Raw genomic sequence first — 26,254 nt, 5'->3', positions numbered from 1 at the left:
TTTGTCATTAAATTCATCATTTTCGCTACATCCTGGTTCCTGCCTGCGTTCTTCCCTCACCGGAAACCACCGCCTCATGACAGGAACCAGACTGTTTTGCCATTTGTTTTAAATTGTTTTGCCTCTTCCTCGTCAGGTTTCCACATCAATTGCACAAGCTGTATGTCACTAGGTGGGAACAGGTCTAAAACGTTTTCAAAGAACTGACCTCAGTTTTTTGTCTTTTTTTTAATTTTTTTATCACAAAAACGGGCACATTTAAAAAAAAAAAAAAAAAAAAAAAAAAACAATTAAACTCACTAAGGTGTGTTACCACCTGATCTGTACACAACTGTCTACTCATTTATTTTAAGGTTCTAGATTATATTGAATTCTCAAGCGTCTTTAACTCATTGGCTTTGTGTTTTGTGCTAAAACGAAACCGGCCCACATTTTGTTTTTGCTTTTACTAAAATAAAATGCTCTCAGAAGTCTGACAGCCCCGTTGCTAAGGATGATCTACCAGAGCTCTTGGAAGTAAAAAATAAATCTGACAGCATTTTATTTTTAGGATGCCTCGCAACACTTTTGAACAAATTTATCTTTAGATGCTTGTCAGATCAGATGCTGGTTTTGAGCTTTGATTACCCCGTCATGACAAGTCGCGACTGTTTGCTAATGTACCGACAGGTTCGGACATGGATCCTCATTGTTGGATACACAACTGCTTTTGGTGCCATGTTTGCCAAGACGTGGAGGGTACATGCCATCTTCAAAAATGTGAAGATGAAGAAAAAGGTAAGAAAAACTGTCATTATTCAGTAAAACACACATGTTTCCAGATCGTTGCATACAATTTATTAAAGGACACAGATAATGTTGACATGCTTTTGAGGCACAGTTGGGAATAGATCTATCCAAACAGGATCCCTGCAACTTTATTTAGCAATAAGCATCGTCATTCGGCACATGTCATTTCTAGGTTACATACATGTGAGCATTGATATTTAGCTGATCGTGCCCGGACTTGAATCGGATAGAAATATCCGATTCAAGTCCGGGCACTGCTGGCTGCAGCACCTTCTTTGAACAATGTCTCTTTGAAGAAAGAAAAACAAAAATAGAAATATAAATATCTTTTTAAACAACTGACCCGATCTGTTTCACTGGCCCAGTTATATAAAGTACTGCTCTTTCTGTGCTGCAAGTCTTCATGGCCTTTTGTATTAATAGCTGTTCCCCTCTCCCACTCTATTTCTCTTCTCAAAATTTTCTATATTATTGGAAGGGTGGGTGGCCTTGCAGTGAATATGACAAGACAGAGAAAGAAGGAAGGAAAGAAAGAAAGAGGGGTGGATGACTGAACTGGTAGAAGAGGTAAGGAGGGTGTAGAAAAATAGCGGCAGAAGGGATGGCGGAGTGACAGAAGGAGGAAACCAAAGCAGGACAGAGTAAAGAACGAGACAAACAATCTGGCCTCAATGGCAAAGAAAGTAGGCTGAGGAGGAAACAAAAATCTGGAGACGGGGGACAGATGATGAATCAAAAGAGGTTAAAAGACACGAACCTCTAACATTTTATTAAAGATAGCTATTCAAAGATATTTTATAACTCTGAACTCTTGAGTTGTTTTTTTTTAAATCATTTCAGGAAACAGAGCTGTTTTGCCTCTTTGAACTTGGTATTGCTTTGACATTTCATAGGCAATTATTTCAACTCACTTCCCCTCCTCTCACCTTCTCTCCCTTGCTAACAAAGACGAAACAAATGTTTCCTTTGAGGCAGTATTCACCCCTGCTGCATAGTTTAGCTCTTAACACTCAAGATGTATGCTCTATTGGCTCAGGCCCTGGGTTTGTGTGCAGGACACACACACACACACACACACACACACACACACACACACACATGCACACGCGTGCGCACGCACACGTTCCACTTCATCCACATTGATTGAGTGCAGGTGCTTTGGCTTCAGCAGACTGATAGTTGCTGTTGGTGCCCTGAAACGTCTGCCAACTGCTGTCAGGGGAGGGACAGACACAAGTGTTAGCCATCTTTTCTTCAAACTGCGGATTCGAAGCAGCAACACTATTCACCCCTTTCTTCCTAGTTTTCCTTCGTCAGTTTTTTTTTTCTCCATAAAATGGAAGAGTATGTAATTCAAGAGTGAGTTCGATAAAGTTTCTGCTAGGTGGACTCCAATGAATTGTTTTTCTGAAAAAGAAAACTAAACAGAAAAAAAAAACAATTAAATCTGTACAGACAGACATAAGAAGGTTCCCAGAATCCCTCTGTCATGGACTGCCATGAGGGTGTGACAACCTGAAGTAAAAACCGCATCGCTTTTCAGGTATTAACACACACATTAAAAATATGTTTTGTTGAAACAGAAACACAGCTGTCATTTCTGCTACTGCTTAAGTATATTAGAATTTGATACAAGCCTTAAGCAAAAACATTTTTCATAACATCTAAATGCTCACCATCTCTGGACAAGACTGGTACAATTGGTCTTCTATTCTGAAAACATATGCATTGTTTCACCTTAAAACTCTTGAAATTGTACATTAAAATTGAGACAATTCACATAATTGCTGTCATCTATTTCAAATAATCGTTTCTCGCTCCTCTCAAAACGATTGAGCTTATAAAGTATTGTTAAAACTTCTAGCATATTTGAATGGTTCCCAAGCTAAGGCATCTGGGATAAAGATATCTTTAACTTTTCCTGGAAAGTAATTAAATTTCCTTCCTCTTATTTCTTTACTAGAATTAGCCTGCGTAATTCTGATAGCCTATATAGTCAAGATATTTAATCTTGCACCTGAAAGCACCTATTAAAAAGAAGAAAAAAAAACACTGTTACTACTAATTAGTTTATTCAAAACTCAAACCACAGAGTCAGAAGATAATAATTCCTTTCTTTTGAAAGTAAAAAGGAAAAAAATTGCACTCTCTTTATCCAGCCTCATTAAGTCTTTATACAGATTCCTTTTTTATTTCTTTGAGTTTTTCTAAAATCAAGTTGGATACTTGAGACAAAAATATGTGCAACACCAATGGTATGTCTGAATGCCAATATTACTGGTGGAAAGAAAACGGGTAACACTTCAGTTAATTTACAGTAATTACATGTACAATTTGTCTGAAGGAGTCACTTGACAATATAACACGTCATAGTTTAGCAGACGGAAGTGTAAAGCTTTTTTTTTCCCAATAGTTTTGAAAAAATACCCTTCCCAGGTATTTCCTCATTAGAGTATTTTGGAACAGTTAATTTGACATTTAAAGGTGTTTAGATATCGTGGTGTTAAATGAGAATTTTAAACCTTTTCTCTAAAATCTTTACATATTTACAGGCACCCATGTTAAAAAAAAAACATGTTTTGTTTTGTTTTTGTTTTTTCACTTGTAATCTGATTGAGTGTTCCTTTTTTTTATTGTTTCAATCTGAGATTACGCTGGGGCAATGAAACATGAATAAATATAAACGTTCTCTGCTCTCAGCGCTTTACTGCATGCACATCTATTTTGTTTTTTCTTTGTTTCGCGCACTTCCACGTTGCCAGTGGCTGGTTATAAGTGTACGTCTTTCTGCAACAAATCGGACATGCCTAACGGAGGGGCTGTGGATCCCACCCATCAGTATTCTTTGTCTTCCCGTGGCCACATTTGCTCAGTCTTTGCATCATCAAAAGACTGAGCAGATCAAAAGACAATCCCCTCATGTCCCTTCGTTCTGAGCCCACCGGGGGAAATGGACACCTGTGCGAGCTGCATCCAGACTGTGATACTTTCCAAACAGAACGTGACCCTGTCTTCTCCTGACCTTTCTTTTGATTCATGGTTTCAGTCAGTCAAACGCTGTTATAAATGAAGATCACAAACAGGTCGTGGCTTTCATCCTTCCAAAGTTCAGAGTACAAAAGACGAGTTTGTAGCCGCGAGCAGCGCTGGCTCAGCATTGGTTCCTTTTTAGGCAACAGGATTTGGCTCGAGCTGGCAGAACTTCTCACCGATTATAGGTGAGATAGGTCTTCTGAAAGTATCAGATTTTATTGTGTTACAGTAGTAAAAATGGACTATAACTCCTTAACAATTTTAAAAGAAAGTCGTGAATAAGCTAAGATTAAAGTCAGTTAACTCATTAAATAAGGTATGTAAAAAGTCCTGCTTAACAAACCTTTTTGAGATAGATGCTAGTCCATTAAAGGCCCGCACGTTGAACTGCTTTACAAAAATATAAGCATGTCATCTTCTTCCACAGATCATTAAGGACCAGAAACTGTTGATTATCGTCGGTGGGATGCTGCTTATCGACTTATGCATTCTAATTTGCTGGCAAATCGTGGACCCTCTCAGGAGAACCGTGGAGGAATACAGCTTGGAGGTCAGAAACGCCTTTTTTTTTCTTCTTCCTGGTCAAATATGTGCTCTGTTCCAATATTGTTGTGTCAATCTGACGGGGCTTTGCTCAGCAAGGAGGGTCCGATTGAGTAACGGCGAGTTATATCGAGCAAGGGAAATGTCTTCATTATACTGTAGAGAGAGCATATTATTTCCTTGTGGTTGTTGTTATTTTTGGGTCAGGATGTGAGCCATCGCTGCCTTCTGTGCTCATTCTATTCCCGGTTGCCAGTTTCAATGGGAGACATTGGCAAGGGCCAGCGGAAAACAGGCACTTAGCATCACATTCATTCTGCCGGAGAGGTTGTTGGGTGTTAAAGAGATTTTAACGCCGCTTTACTCTGAGAAGTCAAGAGATCTTCCATTGGAAAAACGCAGCAGTATCGATTTTTGGAAACTGATGCCATGTGATGTCTATTGAAATATTAAGAAACGATTGTGTGATCAGTTATTTTTATGAGGATTAGACAGAAGGGTGCTTTTTTAACACTGGATGAAACTGAATACGTTCAGTCGAATTGTGCTTAAGAAACATTGAGTGGAGTGTTTTTTTTTGTATGGAATTATCATTTTACTACTAGAGGCAAAAGGGCACAATTTATAGATATTGCTGTACCCATCAGTTTCTTAGTTGCTACTGGAAAAGAAAGGCCTTAATCTAAAAGAGAGTCATACGGGCAGTAAATGAATTAAACTCACATTAAAAACATTAGCTATATGTACTTTGGTGTAATGAAATACGGCTTAGGTCAGTAAAGTTTTACTTTGACGTTTACATGAAATCCTGTGGATTCCTCTGAAGGTTTTAAAAGAGATGGACCATGACCCATTTTAAAAGTGGATCGTGTTGATTACGTTTTGGGGTTAGAAATGTTTCTGTTCAGCCTCGGTGAGGAATTAAAAGTTTACATACCCTGGATTCCAAAGAGCTCTAGTCCAGATATGTTTTGTGTGTGTTTGGATGTGATTAAAGAAAAATTAAACAAGTTGATTAAAAGCTTTTTAAATTAGTGTTGTGATTATTATTTTTACCAAATAGCAATATTTGGCAAATTAAACAAAGTTTGTCAATTCCAATAAATTTTCTTAATGACTGACTCAATATAGAGATGTACAATTTGTATTTTAATTATGCAAAACTTTTTTTCTCGATTTAGTAAAAATGTGGTTTTGCTTTCATTCTCGTTGTTAACCATGCAGATCAAGGAGCAGTTAAGTCTAAAATAAGAAAACCAACAACTTTACACATCAAACACCTATAAATCCTGCAGTTATTTTGGGGAAAAACTTCAATACTTTGAGTTTACAGAACCGGGTTTCTGTCATTTAGTTTCTATAATCTGTGTCACTCTTTAAAGTCACTGCATTCTGGTGGAAATGCGATTTATAAATTCTCTACTTAAAATGTATTTTTTGATAACGCAACAAAGCAAAAACAGAGAAACTTTTGGGATTCAGAGTATGCTGTCAATAAAACACCGACATATTCATATGTTTTCCTTCCTCTTACCTCATCAGGATGTCTCCACCGGTTTTACATTTATTGGGGCTTTGTAGTTGTAATGGTCTTTGAAGGTGACTTAAAAGCAGCATTCAATTTAGTTTGACTCCCGTTATTGAGCATCGTTTCATCACATCACTATGTCATTAAACAGTGATGCCATCGGCTCTTGCTGCTCCCTGCCACCAACCGAGCACACGAGTGGAGGGGGAGCACGTAGTTCAAAGATCAAAATGCTCTGCATTCACTTTCAGTTGAGTTACTGATATTTATTCCTTTAAACACCAGTTCAGACGGTCATTATGCCTTTTCATTCCACAGTGCAGTTAAATGTTTGCAATTGCTTTGGTTATTTTTTCTTTCTTTTTTTTGCTGTTATTGATAATCTTAATAAATTGAAGCAATAATTTTTAAAATTCTCATAATATGAGTAATATCATTACCCCCACAATATGTGCATGCTATAGCTTTTGCTCATATTGATTAGACCTGGACTCACTGTGGGCTTCTTTTATGCGTCCCACTTGGGTTGACTAAATATTCTATATTGCAAAAACCTATTAAGCTTCTTTTTTTAGGTAACTGAATCTTGCTAAGAAAATGACTGTGAATTGCACAACACATTCAGGGCCCATTTGATTTCTCATTTTATCTAGAGTTCAGCCACATTAAGTAGTTAACGTGGGGCTATTGCATAATGCACATACAATTTCAGCCCAATTTATCAGCCATTTCCTGTCTATATACTGTGTATGATGTGGTCTATTTATATTATTTTGAGTGAGATAGAAGTTCTGTAGTCTGGGATGCTGTGGTGGCGCAGGGGTTAAGCACCACCCACATAAGGAGGCCTTAGTCTTCAGCGTGGCTGTCACAGGTTCAAATCCCAACCTGGTGACCTTTGCCGCATGTCTCCTCTTTACCCTTCCTTTTTGCCCTAGCACTTTCAAATAAGGGCCACTAGAGCCAAAAAAATGTAAAAAAAAAAAAAAAAAAAAAAAGGGGGTCTGTAGCCTTGGAGATTCAAAATGATAAATTATGCTTTTGTCATGTTTGAAACGCCAAGTCATGTTGACAAGCTTAACGTCTATACAGTCAGATTCAGTAGATTAAAATATTGTTGAAAAGTTTATTTATTTCACTAATTTCACTTGGTGAAAAACATTTGTAGATTAATTACACTGACGTTTTCAAGCCTTTATTTCTATTAACTTCGATGACTTTCTGCTTACAGTTGATGAAAACATGAAATTTGAGACTAGAATATTACATTAGACCAATAGAAAAACGTTATTAAATCATCTTTCTTCAAAGGCCCCCAGCCTTTAATTCTACTAAACGGGACTTTTTTTTTCTTGGTGAGTCACTCCTCAAGTCTTTCAGACATTAGTATGTAGTTCAGAAGATGTCTGACTGCCTCCCAAGAGGCCAGAGACCTCGAGAATATATAGCATCGGTTGATTCTAATTGACCTTCGGGGCAAACAGCAGGAATCGAAAGGTCAGAAAGAGAGGTAGGTTCTTTTGTGGATTTTAATGAAAACTCCTTTTGATCATTTTTATATGGATTTTTTTGCTTTTTTTTCTGCTTGTCACAAGGGTCCTGTGGGGGAAGAATTTGTGTCTCATACTGCGCACCAGGTTCAGAAATCGCATCCTCAGTTTTAAAATAAATTGTGTGGAGGTACAAAATCACAAGGTCACTTTTTTTTTCTTAGTCTGTCTTCATGGCATCTTAAAGAACAGACTAATTGAAACTCTCTGGCTTCTTATGTTCAATTTGAATGTGCGTCTATACCACAACTCTTTAGCTCTTGAAAAAGCCCCAATTTTATTTTGCTGATTGGCCTTTGTGCTTTTGAGCCCTCCTAAGAGGGAAAAGAAAGCCGTGCTTGACTTATTCTTTTGTGAATGTTGTCAGTGTGTGCAGTAGGGCCCTCATGGAGTATTCTCTGACTGTAAGCCCTCGGCCAAGGGAGTGTTTTGAATCTATAAACCACTGAGTGCAGGAATCTGCGTTTCCCCTGAGGTTGTGGATCTGCATGCCTGTGCTGAGGCACATCCTTAACATGCCTGCCCGGTGTGCCAGACTCCCAGCAGTAAAGGACCCTTGGGGCTGAGCTGGAGGAAAAGCAGCCTGCAGCTCTTCTGCACTAAGGGCCTTCAGGCCTGTGGGAGGAAAGGGGGGTGGGGGGGTACCACAAAGCAGATGGGAACCGCAATACCTGGAGAGTGGATAATGAGAAAAAAGGGGATGAGGAAAATAATAAGGAAGTAAAATGTTTAACCATTAAGTCCAATTTTAAAGGGATGACAATAAAGTCAACAGCTGTATAGCACACTGTTTCTTGATAAAACTATGCTGACCTAAATCAGATCTACCACATTCAGTATAATTTTATTATCATCGGTGACATCTGATAATCCATGCATAGTGGTGATTGAAACCAGTTCTCAGACATTGACCCACAAACCTGAGGGTTTGTAGTATTTTTTATTTTATTTTTTTTCAATTATATGTGTAAGTGTCACTGTCATGTCTTATGTTTGGGATGTTTTTGCTGTACACGAACACAACATTTCTCATTTTGGGAGTGACAGATTGATTTTAAAAATGTGTATACTTTTTACACTATTACAGGACACTAACATATATGCATTACTTTAAAACTGTTCCACCATTGTCTATCTAAGCACTTATATGCTTCCTCCTCCACTGATAAATTGAAAGGAGGGGGATTCCCTGGCTCAGGGACCAGAAACTCTTTCTTTGACTAACAGTAATTGCAGAAAAAGAAAGGACCAGTAGTTTCCCGGTTTTTTTTTTTGTTTGTTTGTTTTTTTGTGAGCCTTCATATCGTACTTGGCCAGCATCCTCCTGTGACTTTTCTCTTGTCTGCGGCCTTTTTTTGCCTTTTTATTTTCTTATTGTCTCCCTCTCTCTGTCTTTGTCAGAATCTGCCCTGCTCTCCACTCACATTTTCCCACTGTAGTGAATTGGGAATTGACCATGGGTTCACAGAGCTGCACGTACTCGCTTCACCCGAGGGTCTGCGGTATATCAATGCGTACTTTATGAAGCGCCACAGTGGGATAGTGCTGCACATTTGTTACTTGAGTCATTCCAAGCACAGATTTCCTCACTGACTCAGACGAAACAAGGGCAAGCATTGTTTACTGAAGAGCTTGTTGAATGTTTGAGGAGTTCTCATTGTTTCGAATAGATCTGCAGACAATTTAATCTTCACAGCATTGTTTCTCAAATTAAGCCAAATTGAAGAAAAAAAACAACTTGATCGCCAATAATTGTTCTGAAACATCAGAGAAAAGCTCCAGAACAATCACTTACAATCAAGCTCTTATTTTCAACTTGGCTTAATTTTTTGTAGGTAAAGAAGTGAAGTTTATTTATAAAGCGTTTTTTATAGATTTAAAATTACAAAGCGCTGTACAACAAACAAACCAAGCATCCATCCATTCATTTTCTATACACCCTTGTCCCTCAGTGGGGTCGGGAGGGTTGCTGGTGCCCATCTCCAGCTAACGTTCCAGGCGAGAGGCGGGGTCACCCTGGACAGGTCGCCAGTCTGTCGCAGGGCAACACAGAGACAGACAGGATGCACAGGGAGAACATGCAAACTCCATGCAGAAAGTCATAAAATCATGACATGAAAGTCTGGGAAAATAGGAGTCTTCAGTTAGTTTGTAAAAACGTCCACAGTGTCAGGAAAACAAAGCTGCAGCACTTTAATGGAGCTGGCGTTTCTTTCACCATCACTCTGAGTACAAATCTTTGGTTACCTTGCCGATCTAAATGTGGATTAGTTGCCCCGATAATACTCCCAACGACGCGCAGTTTTCTGAGCAAACACGTCATTTTCCCCACCAACAACAACTTCCAAGGGAGCCAAAGCAGAAGGACAGTCAAGTAGGTTTACAATGAATAAACCTACTTCACAGTCTTGCAAAGCAGGCATTTTGCCAGCCAGATGTTTAAGCTACCCTTGTTTCTTAGTGACCTCAAGGTGTTCTAACTTCTAACGGTAAAGCATAAGACACTTTATCTTATTTTGGATCCGTCTCAAATAAGATGCCATTATTTACATGCAAGAATAAGCAAATTGGGTAAGAGTTACAGAGAGTAATCCACTAATACAATGTAATACATAACAGTAGTGTGAGTATCTATACTGTTTGACCTGCCTGTGCCAACACACTTATGAAAATTGTTATATTTTTGTCCTAACTCAAGTTTACTTCTTGTTTCATTTAAGCTTCATGATTTTTATGTGTCACAAAGTGAACACATTATTTAGCTTATTAAACAGTATCTAATTTTGTGCCTAATGCTTGGTATAAAACCAGCCCCTTGTTCTACGCTTTACTTGATGCAGAGGGTCTGAAGCCTGGGCTATTGAGAAACGATTGTTTTCTGGACGCATGGGCTCTGTTGAAGTTTTAAATGATTGGATGTCATTTTTACCCAATCGCTCATGTTTGGCCGTCGGAAAGTCACCCAGTGGAAACATGGAGAAAAGTCCTGCAGAAGCAACGCCCTCTGCTCAGAACCCGTCAGCAGACACAGGTCATTCCCCTTTGCAAGTTTCATGATAATTAACAGGAAGATGAAACTGAAGAGGGTGAAAATAGATAGCAGAGGAATGCTTATAAAACTCGACTGTTCTAACACGCTCGCAAATAAAAAATAAAGAAAGGACAGAGATCAGGGGGATAGTGCAGTGTTTAAGATGACAGTGACCTCTGAGTTTTATTGTGTACTACAATTGAAGCCTGCAGCTTCGATTACAGTTTCAGATCGTATGGCCTCACCAGACATGATTTGTGACCTTGACATTGTCCTCAGCAAGCCGCCTTTGATGGGTTTTTCCTCTGAAACACAACTCCATCATACTGAATTCAGTAAAACACATTCATTTGACTTGCCTTGAATCACATAACATGATGAATGTTCATCTCCATCTTTACTGACTGACCTCTGTGTAAACCGTATACATGCATGAGGGTTGTTCCTCATATTTGTATCATTCTTCATCAAACAGCTTTGTTAAACGTAGGAATTATTCCTGCAGCATCCCGAGAATGCTGATGGAATGGTTTGGCTGCAGCGAGCTTGTAGATCAGCATTGTGGCTCTTTAATAATTAAGCATTTGTTAATGGGGCTGCCGCCTGCCACCAGATTAAATCTTGCAGTACAGACACATGTTGTGTTTTTAATGTACACACGTGCTTTAATTGTGCGAGCTGGGGTTTACTTTTGTCCCCGTGGGCAAGATCACCTTGACACGAGATGTGAATAAAATGTGCCAATTCGTATTATGTACACATTTGTGTTTAAGGTTAAATTATTGTTTTCCGTTGAAGTCCTGGACATTGACTCCTGCAGGAAGGGCAAACTGTCATGAAAGCCTGGTTCGCATTCTGCTGGATTCTGCTGCAGCCCCCCACAACTCTAGTCTCTCCTCATGTCTCCTTCCACCCCTCCCTCCCTTTTTTGTCGTTTTTTTTTTCTGTCTTTTCCCCCAGCTTGGGAGCTGCAGCGAGCATCGGTGGGCGAACGAGCTGCAACAGAATATTGCAGTGTGGCATCACCATGGCAACGGCCATGGTTCTTGACACCTATAATGCGTAGAGCAGGACTGTTGATTCATGGGACAAAAATAATGGGTCGGGGGACCTACTTTATGATTTTGATATATGCAGAGAAAGTTTTAAGCATCTGTGTAGGATTAAGTGCACTGGGACGTAGAAACCTCTGTAGTGTGTGTGTGTGTGTGTGTGTGTGTGTGCGTGCGTGCGTGTGTGTGTGTGCACATAGATGGTTACGCTGCTTTTTTTAAACCAAACTCACAGATTTTGTCTTAACTTCACTGCCTCTGCTGCCCCCACCTGTATGCACTTAGAGGAGGAAAGCGAGGGAGGGGAAGGTCGAGTGCTCACAAGAATGCACTCACCTGTTCCTGATGTCGTATCTCTGTAGTCGCATGCCAAAGTTTGCCTCTCTATTCATATTTACTGTAGCAGTTTTCTTCCTTTGTGTCGAGGAGATTATAGTGCTATTACTTGTTTATAGCAGCCAAGATTTGGGCTTTTATTAGGAAAATCATTCATACCTCTTACTTATTTACTTTAATATAATCTCAAATTGTTATATTTTGTGTGATTGGTCTAAGAGTGGTTTGGGGGAGACAGCTATGAAACAAAATACACAAATAATTTTTGGCAAGACATTTTAAAAACGGTTTGCGTGACATTATCCTTGGTTCTTTGATAACAGAGTGAGGTGCTTCTGCTACGTACCGGTTGAGCTCTGTCTGTGGCTCCACCCATCGTCCAGCATCACAGCTGGCCAGGCCCTCTCATTCAACTTATTCTAGGCAGGTTTCTTTCTGTGCACATGCAAGAAGGGAAGTGATGGTGAAACACCTCACTCCTTTATCAAAGAACCAGGGATTACGTTAACTAACCTAATGTTCTTTTTCTAACGCTGGATGCAGCACAAATGTCGTGAACCGATACGCCACGGGTCAGTCAGCGATGCCCGAGTATGTTTAGTGCCCTTGGGAAAAATTGAACTCAAATGCGGATGATTGCCAACTGCATATTTTTGTAAACATATCCGACTCCATATCAGACATCTGATGACATGAAATGATCAAATGTTTCTTCTTCAAACATGGCAGCCACTGTCTTTTACCTGCCTGCCCTGTCCAACAGTAACCTTTTCTCACTTACATTTATCTGAGTGCTCTTTCAGCCTTGCCGTGGGACTCTCTTGGTTTTCCCCACAGGTTTCAGGTTTTCTCACATTCAATTCTTTCTTTTATTTAATATTTTTGTTTTTTTTCCTCTCCTCAGTTTACTTTTTTGGAGAACTGAATCTCACTCCTTTCACCACTCTTTTCTCTATCAGACTTTTTAGTTTTTTTTGCTGCCTCCTCTTAAGCCAAACCTCCATCTTTATTTGTTTTTACTCTACCGCTCTATTCAGTTGATGCTCAACCAGCGTGCCGTAAAAACAGGAGGGGGAAGGTGGGACAAAAGTGACATTAGATGAGATTATTTCTCCCTCTCTGTGCTTTTTGTTTTGGCTGTACCTTATCAAATGAAGTGAACAAATTCAAAATTAAATCTAGTTAACCAAAGTGATGAATTGAACAAAGAAGTATCAAAGCAGAGATGAAACATTCTACTGATGTTTGATGAAGAATAAACATGGATGGACTAAGCTTGTAACAAAATACTGCATTTATTTGCTTTCCGCTTTTCAAAACACTCAAAGAAGCTGTGCGGTAATAAAGATTAAAAATAATCGGGGAAACATAAAGTAGCTTGTGGCATCATATAAAAAAAAAACCTTGAGATTGCAGTTGCTGCCAAAGATGGTTCAGCAAAGAATTAAGCAAAGTCTGTGAATACGTATGTAAATTTGAAATTTCTATTATTTTTAGTATTATTTTAAATTCCATATAATTTTTGAGTACCTTAAAACAAATAAAGTGTGAAAAAATAATGGCTATGGTGATTTCAATTTCAATTTCGCTGGACTCTTATAGGCCCCCGAGTGCATGCCCACTTAGCCCTTACATTAATCCTTCATGCTTTTAAACCCCCCCAGACTATTACATCACTACATTTGCCATTGTGCTTCATTGGGCCTGAAAGACGATTGTTCATCACCCAAGGCTCCTGGATCATTGGGCAAAGATTCCCTTGGAGGATGTTTTGATACCATTTTTACTCATGTCAAGGGTTGAAGGCAAAAATGTAAGAGGCAATTCCACACACGAATGATCTCAAGAAGATTTGCCGTTGGCATCACACAAGACGTGTGGTAAAATTCACCATGTATTCTCTGTTTTCCATATGGTTCAGACCTTGTGAAGGGGGCTTCACCGGATAAAATAGCTTTTACTCTTGTGCCCTGAATTCCGATGCTGGTTTTTCCTGCGGAAAGTCAAGTCACTATTTAATGATTTTTCTGTGAGAGAAAGGAGCCTGTTGCTTCCCTTTTTGACACCAGAAGCAAATCCATATGTTTAAGGCTACCTGTTTATGCAGACTGAATCCTGGCACTTGTTGGACTTTCTTGGATAGCTATATGTCAGAAGTGTAGCTGCATAGGTGGTATTTGTACTTGTAAAATGTGTTTCTTTTAATAGCCAGCTGGAATATTAGAAGTTTTGTTTGTTTTATAAGTAGGTATTTTTTCCCCGCAATTTTGTAATTAACTTTTATCTATTTGCTAATATTCTGTTGACTTGCGACTTCAACTAAAACTAATACAACAAATTTGCTATCACTTCAACTGAAACAGCAGTTTTTCTCTTGGGTTATTTTGTTTCAATGACTGGATAATCTTATTACTGGCATCACAGTTAATTGGTTGTGCTGACTTCCTTGGTTTTTTATGTTAATGGGACTGAATGGTGAAATGTTGAAAACTCCGAGCAATCACTGATTATACATACATGGGAAAGCTAATAATGTGCAGCTTATTTGAACAATCTGCGCTATATGAAGATTATCATGAAAAAAGTCAATATGACTGATAACTCCATGTCTTTATCTCTTTACATTAAACATTCCACTTTGCAAATTCGTTACAAAGCGATATTTGTAATAAGCAAAACGTAAATAAAAATATTAAATATTTTGTTTTCAACAATAATTTAGTATAATTTGTCACTCATGTTTTAACTGTTCTGCACACTTGCACACGCTCCCCACTGTAGCCTTAGTCAAGAGTTAGTGGTGTGAAGGTCATCAGGCTCTTATCTGTCACCATCTGTCAAAGAACCTCTGTATACATCATATTCAATTCAGTTGGTCTTTAATCAGTTTTTTGAAAAAAATGTGGCTGGTGTCTCTCAAGAAATGCGCATGAAGATTCAGCTCAGTCCACTCCAACTCCTTCACAACGTGCAAAGGTTTACTCAAGAGTAATTGTATTCACAGTAAAAGACAAGAATGTGTTATGACGAACTCATGAATTATTTATTTGGTGGAATGAGGAACGTCTCTGCAGCATCACTCATGCAGCTCCAACAGTATTAAGGTGGTGCTAAAATGGGCTTTGAGCCTTCTTTGTTAGAGTTAAGCAAATCACTGACTGAGATCAATGCCTTTTCAAAGTAAACTGGGTCATTAAGGGATAACCACCACCCACCTAGGGCTCATCCTATCGACCACCTCTGGAGGAAGAAACGATCGGAAGAAGAGAACAAAGGCATTGAGTACATAGACCTCACACATTCTTGGTGGTTTGTATGGCTGTGTGAACATCTGAGTGTTGGTCCCTGCAGGGATTCCTCTGTATTATTTCATCTATAGTAGGGATGTTGTGACTCCATATGTGGTTGTATTCGAATTCAGTAAGCATGGTCAAAATGCATAATTCTCAATGATCTTGGTTGTTGTGGCTTCATTTTATAGTTATAAAATTCCAAACCCTTCTCAATTTCCCCAAGCTCATCAGAAACAAAATTCCCAGCAGTTTTCCGTATGCCGCTTGAAGAATAATGAGCCAAACTTTGGTAGCTTTAGTCCCAATCCTGCTACTTATGTTAATGTATTTGACTTCAGCACAAATCTTCAGAAATCTCTAGACATTCTTGCTCGTTGAGTAGATATTGATATTTGAAAAATGTTTGCATTTGTTACCATTTAAGGATTCTTAAATTCTGCTTTGCTGGTTATGGTACAAGAGAAGACAAAAAGAAAAAGGAATCACCGGTAGCAACACTCCCACCACGTCAATTAATTCTCTCTAACTTTAAATAGGCGGCATCTTCATAAGAGATATCTCAACAGATCCAAATGTATATGTGGTTTAATCAGAATCTCCTTAATTTAGTTGGAACTGTTAAAAATGAGCTAAATTGTTTTTGGTCCCTGATCTACTTGAAATAATAGCCTGTCTTATTCACCAATGCACACCAGATTGGGTCTCTCTATTCTCTAAACTAAATCAGACAAACAACAATTACAGTGTAATGCTGTAGAGGCTGGATGTCAGAAAATTAGCTGTGATTACAATCTCCTTATTAAAGCCAAATGTGATCTCTGTTAGCATAAAATAAGCTGAATATGTTGACCTCAAATCTCTTTTCTATGTAAGACTTCTGGATATCCAGCCAAGTTGACAGATTTTAATTTTCTGAGGACTTCATAAGAATTTCGAAAGTTATATTGAGAATATTTGAAAGCTTACAGTGTCTAGCTTTGTTACAACGCTTCCATTTGTCTTGCAAAACACAAGACGTTACGTTATGTGCTTAGCTGACAGCGTTATCAGCGAATCACAGGGGAAAACACTCTAAGGACTCCTTTGGCGGTTCGGTATTTGTTGACACCATAGCTGGTAAATTGGTCGTGTGGTTGTGCATGACTGAGTCTGTTCAATTGAATCTGTCGAAAATGGATTTCGGTGGCAGCTTTTGCCTCGTCTTACCTTCTCTCCACCACGGCTGCCAGCAACCATGATGTGCAGCGTTGTTTCTCTCACTCTCTCCTTCACTCCGTCTCTCTTGACTCCCTGCATAATCGAACATCAAACAAAATTTGCACAAGCAGAGAAAAATTCTCCTGACTCTCTTCTCCATCATCATTCACACCTTTATTTTGCCACTTTTTGCTTTGCACCCATTTTTCCTTGCTGTTTACATCAGTCAGCAGTGGCAAGACAATAGCTGATTGAGCTTGAAGCTGTTTAGGTAGCTTTCAGCTGTAAAGTGGGTAGCAGTGTGAATCATTTATGTGTATGCTCTACAAAACATGTCAAATATAAAGGTTTATTTAATTTGAATTTTTTTTTGTCTCCAAACAAAACCCGTTTGTCCACTGATATACAGTTTCTCTAAACCCCTCGGTCAATTCCTGCTCCAACAATCCCCCCCAGCTCACATATAGTCACAGATAGCGTGCAAAACATGCACAGATGCTCCAGGTAGTCAAATATACAGTAAGAAACAATGAGACCTGCTAGATTGCTTGAAAAGTGCACTTTACTACTGCTTGCACAAAGTAGCAGCGCTGCCTCAGCAGGATGAGCCTCGGAATACAAATGCATTCACTTAAGTAGAAGACCTTGAGCCTTGGCTGTACTGCAGACTTCACACTCACAGTACAGGACGCCCAAAATGGCAGGGACTGGGGAGGAGTGACAGGAGACTCAAAGAGACTCGAGGGAGACCACGAGAGGAGGGGAGAGTGGGAGTAATAGGATGGGGTAAAGGAAAGAAGAATACTGTACTGCACTAACGACTAGAAAGAGTAATACCGAAGGGGCGAACAGCTACAAGGAGACCGAATAGGCTAAAATGGGAGCAAATCAGATATCACCATGAGATAGAGATGGACACATTAGGGAAGATGAAGTTGACAGTATAGTGTTTGATGAGAGACAGTGTAAGAGGGAGAAAAGGGGCTGTTATAGTTACTTATTACACTGCCAAGGGTGACATTGATTAGCGCTTGCCTGGGAGCCTATGAGCTAGCAGTCGACAAGAAGGTCAGATAATTAAATCCAATGCTGCTGCTGCAGCAGCCAGGCGCTCCATCTGGCCTGGCTTGGAAAACTGGGAAAATATATGCAGATGTTGGGTACATTTTAGCACATGGACAGAGAGAAAAATAATGTCCAAGCTGGTGGTTGTGCATGAAAGCAAAGGAATCAGTTTCAGCGAAAGCCACTCTGTGGTTTGGAAAGCCTGGTAGTAGAGACATGCAGGACAAGCAACCATACGTGCGCACACCAGCACAGGGATGTGTGTTTTTAGACTGTGGGAGGAAACTGGCGTATTCGGCGTGAGACTGCAGACAGAATTTCAAACTCAGGACCATCTAGCTGCAAGGCAACAATGTTGACATCTTCACCACGGTGCAACCGCTGATAAAGACTGGATCTTTCAAGTTAACTAAGTGTTGAAAACAGGTGGAGACCTGCCTTAAAACTATTAACATTGAATGAAAACATTCCAAGGTACTCGTCTAACTGAGCAACGGTGACATTTTAAAGAAACTGATGGTTAATAGTCAAGACAAGACATTTCAACCAGGAGAATCCAAAGCATTTATGAATCTAAGGGAGTATAAGTGGAATCCCATTAATTTTTTCCCTTTTAACAGAGCGCACATCTGTTCCTGGATTTTTTATTTCTTCTTTTCAGGCATTGAAGTATTTGTTTTTGCTTTATATTTCGTTTTAAAGTTAAGAGCCTCTATTTTGGTTCATTTATATTGCACTGAAACTTCTTAAATTATTTCTTTTTTTTGTAAAGTGTTTATATAATGAATGAGAAAACCGCACAGATATAATTTTGTTATTTTAAGCCATTGTCCAGCGTGTTCTGTGGTTTGGAGATTTTTTATTTTTTTTTTACCTAGAAATCATTAAGCTTGATTTTAAGAAAATCTGCAATATTTTGAACAGCAAAGCTCCTGGGTCTAAGCCATTTGCCTCAAGCTGGATTTAGTTGTTGCAGCTGTTGTAGCACCAGTGGCAGCATACATCTGTCTTAGAGAGAGGAGAGCACATGCATTGTAAGACAAGCTAAAAAGCATTCAAACAAATAACCAAATGACTAAACAGGTTTTACAGTCCTCCTTATTTTACTATTATTGTATATTGTATTATTTGTCCAGTCTCTTGAGTCATACCTGATGGGTAACGAAGTCTTAAAGGGACACATGCCTCTGTGCAGGGTTTCATTTTCTCTTGTCAGTTTCCATCTGATATATGTTGTGAATATTCTGCAAGTGTCTCATCAGTTTGGGACATGACATTGTGACAGATGTGTTGCAGCCTATCTGAGTGATATAGCCGGTGTTTCTGTGTGTGAAACCGTCATCTCTCTGCTGAAATGCTGTGATTTTGTTGCCTGTCATATTTATAGACAACTCTTCAAAGAGCACAAAGCCTTTTTTCCCACTTTTTTTCCCCTTCTTTTCCCTCATTCTGAGTGAATCGAAGTGAGATTGAATTTGACCCAGTTGAGTTTCTTTGATCTTAGCTTGCATTATTATTATTTTTTTTTTTTCACACCAACATCTGCACACTTTTTCCTCAGCATTTAAAACGTCATTATGGTACTGGTTGAAAAAAAGAGCCAATTTTAGATAGAAAAGTGTGGATAATTGTATTGAAAAGAAGGAAGTGGGTCTGAGATGGAATTGTAACCGAAATTTTGTAAATCAAATTACAAATATGAAAAGGTTAGAGTTAAGAAATTTGTACCTTAATTTTAACACCATGGAGTGCTTTCATTGTGTTCATAAACGAGTCAGCATTATAAGTTAACCTGAAGAATATATGCTTGACTTTTACATTGAGTGATCTTTGTCACAAATAACAGAGATAGGAAGATGTATATATATATCGTTCAAAATTTAGAACTATTTGAAAAGTCCAGTAATGTATTATAAGAAAATCAGTGGAAGCTAACATAATTAAAAATTAAATTCATGATGACATAAAATCATTTGAATACTTTTACTAAGTAAAAGATATAAAAAGACACAAATTTGAATAGAAGAGTTAATGCACTAATTTCTCTCTTTTTTTTGGCTTGGATTATGATAAGGAATTCATGGAACAGACGGTCTGTGTGCCCTTGACTAGATTGTAGGGTTAGCTAGATCCAAAGAGATTCCTGAGTTGGTGTTGGAGGAGTAACATGCTTTTAGGTAATTGTTCAAATGCAGAAAATGTACTTTTAAAGCTACAAACATACTCATTCAACAGACTCACATTTAATGAATTCAAAGTCAAAATGTCTAGACAGCTACTCAGATTTTTTCAAAACGTACAAAATTTCTACAATAACAAAAAAAAAAAAAAAAACAAGATCCTTCATATATCTGAAATTGCAACAGACGGCCATTCAGGCAAACGTTTTTGAGCATAACGATTGTCAAGTTTATGAAAACATTCAAGAGATTGTACTTTGTTACCTGAAAGGATCAATAAGACGTGTGCTCGGGCAAGGTTATTTTGAAATAAGAAAAGGGTTTCAAATAAATAGAATATAAATCAGAAGTGTTTGCGAGCACTACAACACTCGGTCAAAGACTCAGCTTAAGATTCAGACAATGTTCAACTGTGGGTGTTTTGTTACTGCTAATATGTTTTCATTTCTCATGTTCCAGGGAACTACTCATACTTGTGGTGGTCTTTTTCTCTCATCTGAATGCAATAAGCTGTCCTCATGCCAGGCTTCAGCTTTCTCATGTTTCTCCTTAATGTGTCAGCTGCCAAGTCTGCCTTACTCAAACCTCCGGAAGCACAAAGAGTAGAAGGAGATTATGAGAGCCTTGGATCAATACAATCTGAAAGTGCATGGTGGGAATTAAAGCCGTTAGCCATATATCAGTATTTTAGCTTTGCCAATCCAAGGACAGTAGCTCCTTTCAAGCTTTCTTCCTTTTTGTTTTCTGTTAAGTCCTGTTATTATTTTTTTGGTGATAAAGATATTTCTTACTTTGAAGAAAACGGCTGCATTAGAACCATCATTGTCTTGCACGTACCTTTTCTGAGTTTATGTGGACACAAAGGCGTGTTGGCAAGCTTGTTGCACAGGTTCAGAACTTAAAATAATACTTTGGAAATTCCAGTCATTGATGATAAATTACCTGTCATGTGCGAACGGCCAGTTTCTTTCTGTGTTGAATCATCTGATTTCTTCTCTGTGGTGCATTGCACATCATCAGCTGCGGCGAGGCAGGCGTTCTCTGTGTGAGATCTGAATGGGGAAATGTGTCACTGTGGATTAGTGAGGGCGCAGCGACGCAGAAGAGGTGTTAGGAGTGCATAAAGGAGAGAAAAAGCAAGAGGGTGAGGGAGGGAGGTGATGGAGAGAAGGGTTGTAGATGAGGAGATAGCAGGGATTAGATCTTTGAATGCTGTAAACAGAATCCACTGATTACCAGACAGTGCGTCGCATGTTTTCATAAATGCATTGCATTTGCATTTTTACAGTAGAGGTGTTGCCATCCTGCAAGCATCACACCCCCTATTCTTCACATACCCACCCAGTCTGCCTCACTGCCAGCCATCTGTCTGGTAATTAACCTGACTGATACACTCTGCCTGTCCTGAAAGCCTTACCACATCTTTGTGTGTGTTTGTGCATTTGTCCGCTTGTGTTTTACTCTGCCTGCCTGTGCACTCACATATATACACTCTGATCCTAACGGGTGTGTGCTCGGTGTGTACTTATCAGACAATATCCTGAGCTCTCAACATCTCACGGCGCGCTGCCCAGTCCATCATGTGAAAGGGAAATGAGTGTGGCAGAAAGGCAGAACCATGAAAAGACTTGGCTGGTCATCTGAACTTAAAGGCTGGTCAAGGAGAGCAAGAGCCTGTAGGCCCATGGTTTCTGTGGAGGAGATTTGCAGTGCAGGTGGGAGAAACTGTTGATCAGACCTTACCAAAAGCGTGAGAATAAGAAAACTGTAAGGATTTTGGTTTGCGGATTTTTACAAGTGTAGGTTAAAATGTTGGGAAAATTGCCACCACTGTCACCAAATTTGAACTTTTTGGGCTACACACAAAATGATGTATGTGGCGGTGAATATCACCCAAGACACACTATTCCCACAGCGAGGCACGATGGTGGGGATGCTTTTCATCATTAGACATATGAATGCTGATCAGAGTTGAAGGGAAGACGGGTGGATATAAAGATGAAACTAAATGCGAGAAGCAGGTAGAGACATACCCAGAAAGTGAATTGCTTATTTTCAAATTATTTTAAAAGCCATTCATCATGTTTCTTCCTATTCACAAATATGCTCTCTCTATCACTTTAAAATCCAAAAGATATACATTGAAGTTTGTTGTTGTCATGCGGAAAATGCAAAAAGGTTCAAAGGTAAGAAGAGATATTTTGTCGTCCAGTAAATGCACATGAAATACGAATTTGTCTTCTGCATCGCACCAGAAAAGAAGATATTAATAATCCAAAGATGCACATAGCTAAAACAAACAAGTACATACATAACTCCCTAAACGTTCGCGTAATATATACATTCATGAATGAGAGAGAACAAAGCTGTTTCAGACTAGCTTTAGCAGCTGCTGTTTTTATACGTCTGTACAAAGAGAGAGAGAGACAGAGAGACGGAGAGACAGAGAGACGGAAAGGTGCTTCTGCAGTGAGGAGTCAAGTTACAAAAAGCCATTCATGAGTTGCATTACCTCGTTCATTTTTACCTTATGCTTTTTCATGTTTCCCCCATTATTTTTGAAATTGTATATTGTCATTTACATGAACAGTGCTATGATCATCATAAACCACACAAAAAAAATTGCTTTATATATATTTCAGATAAAAATGTGTTTCGAAAGGCAATGGGTTTTTGAGAATCTATTCCAGCACTCTCTCTTTCTACGCATGTGGGCACGATGTTTTTCAACATAAAAACCAAAAAAAAAAAAAAAACACGGACAGTTTGCATGCCTTTGAAAGACGCACGCTTATCGATTTGTGTTCCGATTAAACGTTACTGCCATGTCCTCAGAATGAGATTCACGTAGCCGCAAGAGCCTGATTGGACTGGAGGATCAATAAGGTGGCAGAGAAATGGAGAGATGGGAGTGTACGTAAGAGACAGACAGACAGAGGGAGAGCGTGTGAGGTATATTTGCTGATCTTCATTACACCTATAAAAGAAAAGAAATGAGAAGTGGCAGCGAGGGAGTGGTAATATTTTGTTGCAGCTACGGCCCCAGCTCAGCCCTTGAGTACTTTGCATTATGCCCTTTTCAATTTCGGCTATAATGCTACAAAAATAAAACAGAATGTGTTGACCTCATCTGTTTCACTTGCGAAGCACAACCTTTCAGCGGTAAGACAACAATATGCATAACGTAGGACAAACGGATGCGATAACTCCCATATGCTGTGGGAATTCATACTTCACATGTTTACATGTCTTAGGAAGATCTGGAAATGAAGTGGGCCAATGTCAGAAGATTAGAAATGTGAGTATTGCTGCAGGGGAGAGACAACCCATAAGAGGACCCATCTGCTCAAAGAAGCTGGGTATAATTAACAAGGCTTTAGGTTTTAATTAATCTATTTCAATCAGATGAGAAAGTCTACCTTTCGTTATGGGATTATTTCATCCAAGGTCACATTTTGTCATTACATTAAGCGTTGATTCTGTGCTCTTACTTCCTTATTCTTATGACGCCTTTTTGATGAACCTCGCAAAACACCCCTTGAACTTTTATGTACTTTTTGGGGTTGTACTGTACATGCACTGAGTCGTGCAGGTCTTCTTTTAGGATTGAATTATCAACAACGACCTTTCCATCAGCTGTAGCTAGTTTTCTTGTTTGTTTTGTACTCACCTCACGATACTGTCACCCCGTTGTGTTACCATAGGGATGGTAGGTTGGACCCCATCCCCACCCCGCATCAACATGCATCGTTTGGAAACAATTCAGTTTTGGCCTCATCTGATAGCATCAGCTCAAATCACTTATGCCACATACAGAGAAATGTGGAAAAAGTTCATGGGGTGTGAATACATTTAGGAATTATTGTGTTTCTTTTCACCATCGTGATCTGCGTCTGGCGCACCAGTCCTGAGAAGAGAATAGGAATAACAGACCCTCTGCTTTCCACATCACTCCAATCACAATCGTGCCTGTAAAGGAGTGCGTCAGCCCTGCAGTGCCCTCCAATGGTGGGTCTATGTCCAGGGAGGAAGTAGCAGCACCTGGTGATAGTCCCTGCGGCCAAACTCCACCAGCTGAGCCCCGAAAACAAGCACCATCTGACCATCTGATGATAATAATAATATCTCTGTCACACTGCCAGCTCCATGTGGCAGGAGTATCAGAGAGAGGCTATTACTCTGCTTTGCCAGAGTTCCCTTATCTTCTCTCCCCTATTCGAGGGGTTGATGTCGCATTTTGTGGGGGAAAAAAAAAAAAAGAAAGATTTCTCTGTGGATGCATAGGTGTGGGAAAACCACAGTGCAGAATACACAGAGGTGAAAAAAAAGCTGGACTTCTACCAGGTTTGGGGTTCATGTACCTTTTTTTATAGAAAATATATAATGAATGTAGTATTTACTTTCATGTAAATAAGACATAGATGAAGACATGATGCTTTACTTCACAAAAACATCATGTCTAAGGCTGAGATGCTGCAGATTTTGGAACAATGCTGTTGTCGCTCCATGCCCCGTCATTATTGACTAAAAAATTAATTCAGGGAGAAAATGACTCAACTCAAGCAGTTCTCTGATAAGATGCTCCAGACTGCTTCAGTTGTGCAGATTCTTACCCTCAAATCTCTCTTAGGCACTTGCTAGAGGTTATTGCTGCAAAGTTGCCTCAAGTCTGAGGGCAAATTGGGTTAAATGATCATGAATCATTCTTATCATCGCAAACCACACGACAGATTTCCTAAGGTGTGAAATTAAGACATGGGTGCATATCATAAATGTCCTTCTAGAATATCCAGACCTGGATAGATCTTCCAAAACTGCAGTGGTCAACAAACACAGGCACATCTGACTCATTTTAACCCAAAGCTATTCTGTTTGTTTGTTTTTTAAAGTGGGTCAGATATTGTGTGACTTCTTGTAATCTTGGTAAATTCCCAATCAAAAGAATCAACAGATGTTTATCGATTCTTTTGAGATCTCAACTTTAACCGACTGGTGAACCTACATAAGTTATTATGGTGCAGTAGACAATTAAGTGCATGGTGCAAAGCTCGGCATGTGTAAGCACGGGTCTATTTAAATGCTATCTCTGATAAGAGAGTCCCATGAGAACATTTGAATGCCAGATAAAAATTAGTTCCATGCCTCTGAGGCACCGACGACTCCACGCTCCTAAACACATTATGAAAAGTCAGTTTTTTGCCAACTCAGGGTTGTTTTCATGCATTAGGGTTAAATCTAAGGCCATTGCGTGGTGTCAGCAAGTCTGCAGTATTCTTAGAAAACGGCTAATCTAACAGTGTAATGCATTATACAGCACACATTGCAGCTTTTTATGTTGCCTCCAAAAGTGTTTGTCCCCTTACTGTAAAAACCAAGCACTACTCTTAAAATGAGGGAGGGAAAAAAACAAAACAAAAAAAACACTTCAACACAAGATGCAGTTTCTCTACAAAGTATTTGTCGTGAGCTTTCATTTGCTCCTCCTTCACTAGGAACACCCTGTCTGCTCTGCCCTTAACTGGAACAGAACAAAACCTCACACCTGTGAAGGAGAGCCAATGGCTTTCTTTAGAGTTCAAGCAAAAACGTGCTTCTGTCTATCTGCCTGTCTGTCTGTCTTCCTTTCCTCTTCAGGCTTTCCTGTTAACTTGTCAGTTACCTATATTACTTGCGTATCTTGGTGCCAAGGACGCACATTCCACACACAGCGATCAATACCTGGCTTCTCTATCCTATCTGAGACCATACTTCACCATACTCCATCTCCACATCATTCAGCCCTGATTGGAGCAGTTTCAGCAGTATTGGCAGTGACTTTTTAGAGTCCTTGGGGAGGCAGGCAGTGGTGGGGCAATGAGGGCCGAAGTAATTGATGATTTCTTTTTCTTTCTTTTTTTTACTTTTAATAGAGTTTTCACCTTGATGCAGCTATAGCAAAATGATGACAAAGCGGTAGACTGTAAACACTGCTTTATCTCACATACATGCATGTTAGGCATTGTGGGAAAAAAAAAACTCTATTTAGCTTAAGCTTACCCGATTTCAGTGAACTGTACTGACGGGTAAATATAAAGAGCGTTAGTATTGTTGCACCTAGTATCATATTGTGACGAGGCATCACAGGTCTGGAGTGAGCATGGCCTGAGTTGTTGTTTCTCACTGGACACTGGTTGCCAACCATAAGGTATTGTGTTTGTCAGAGCCAAACTTTAGCTAGGCGAAGAGACGCCCCTGGGAATATCTTACTCACCCAAGCCGGATATGTGTGCGCACACGCGAGCGGTTGCGAGGAACTGACAGGGCTGTCATTTTAGGCCAATGGTGTTGAACTCACTGTGTCAGCTCCTGCAGGCAGCTATTGGTCCTCCTATCATTTTACTCTCCCCTACTTACCCTCAGTGTGGTGAACTGGTCACGTTCTTGTCACCACTCTCTCCTGACGTGTGTGCATTGAGAAGTTGGGCAGTGGAAGGTGTTTGTCGTAGCTGCGCCCGAGTGAAAATTGGAGGTAGGCAGGCATTTGTAAAATTCATTCGAGTGTATGCTTCCTTTGTGTATTACGTAGCGCTGGCACTTCACTTTTGCATTCCTGCATCATTACATCTCTCCCCAAGGTTGGGCCTAAAGCTGGACCCCACAGGATACAGATTGAGAGCC

The 26,254-nt window shown here is 39.5% G+C and overlaps 1 protein-coding gene across 1 annotated transcript in view; it reads left to right on the top strand.

Moving 5' to 3' along the window:
• gabbr2 (gamma-aminobutyric acid (GABA) B receptor, 2) overlaps positions 1-26,254 on the top strand; it is a 187,795-nt gene that overhangs the window by 126,427 nt on the left and 35,114 nt on the right. The window contains exons 12-13 of the mRNA XM_008421807.2: positions 670-777; positions 4,250-4,372. Coding sequence (XP_008420029.1) covers positions 670-777; positions 4,250-4,372 — 231 coding nt within the window. The remainder of the gene's footprint in view (positions 1-669; positions 778-4,249; positions 4,373-26,254) is intronic.

Source organism: Poecilia reticulata, linkage group LG11 (genome assembly GCF_000633615.1).
Source record: "Poecilia reticulata strain Guanapo linkage group LG11, Guppy_female_1.0+MT, whole genome shotgun sequence".
Taxonomy (NCBI): domain Eukaryota; kingdom Metazoa; phylum Chordata; class Actinopteri; order Cyprinodontiformes; family Poeciliidae; genus Poecilia; species Poecilia reticulata.
Note: the sequence above shows the minus strand (reverse complement) of the source record. Positions and strands in the feature narration are given on the sequence as shown.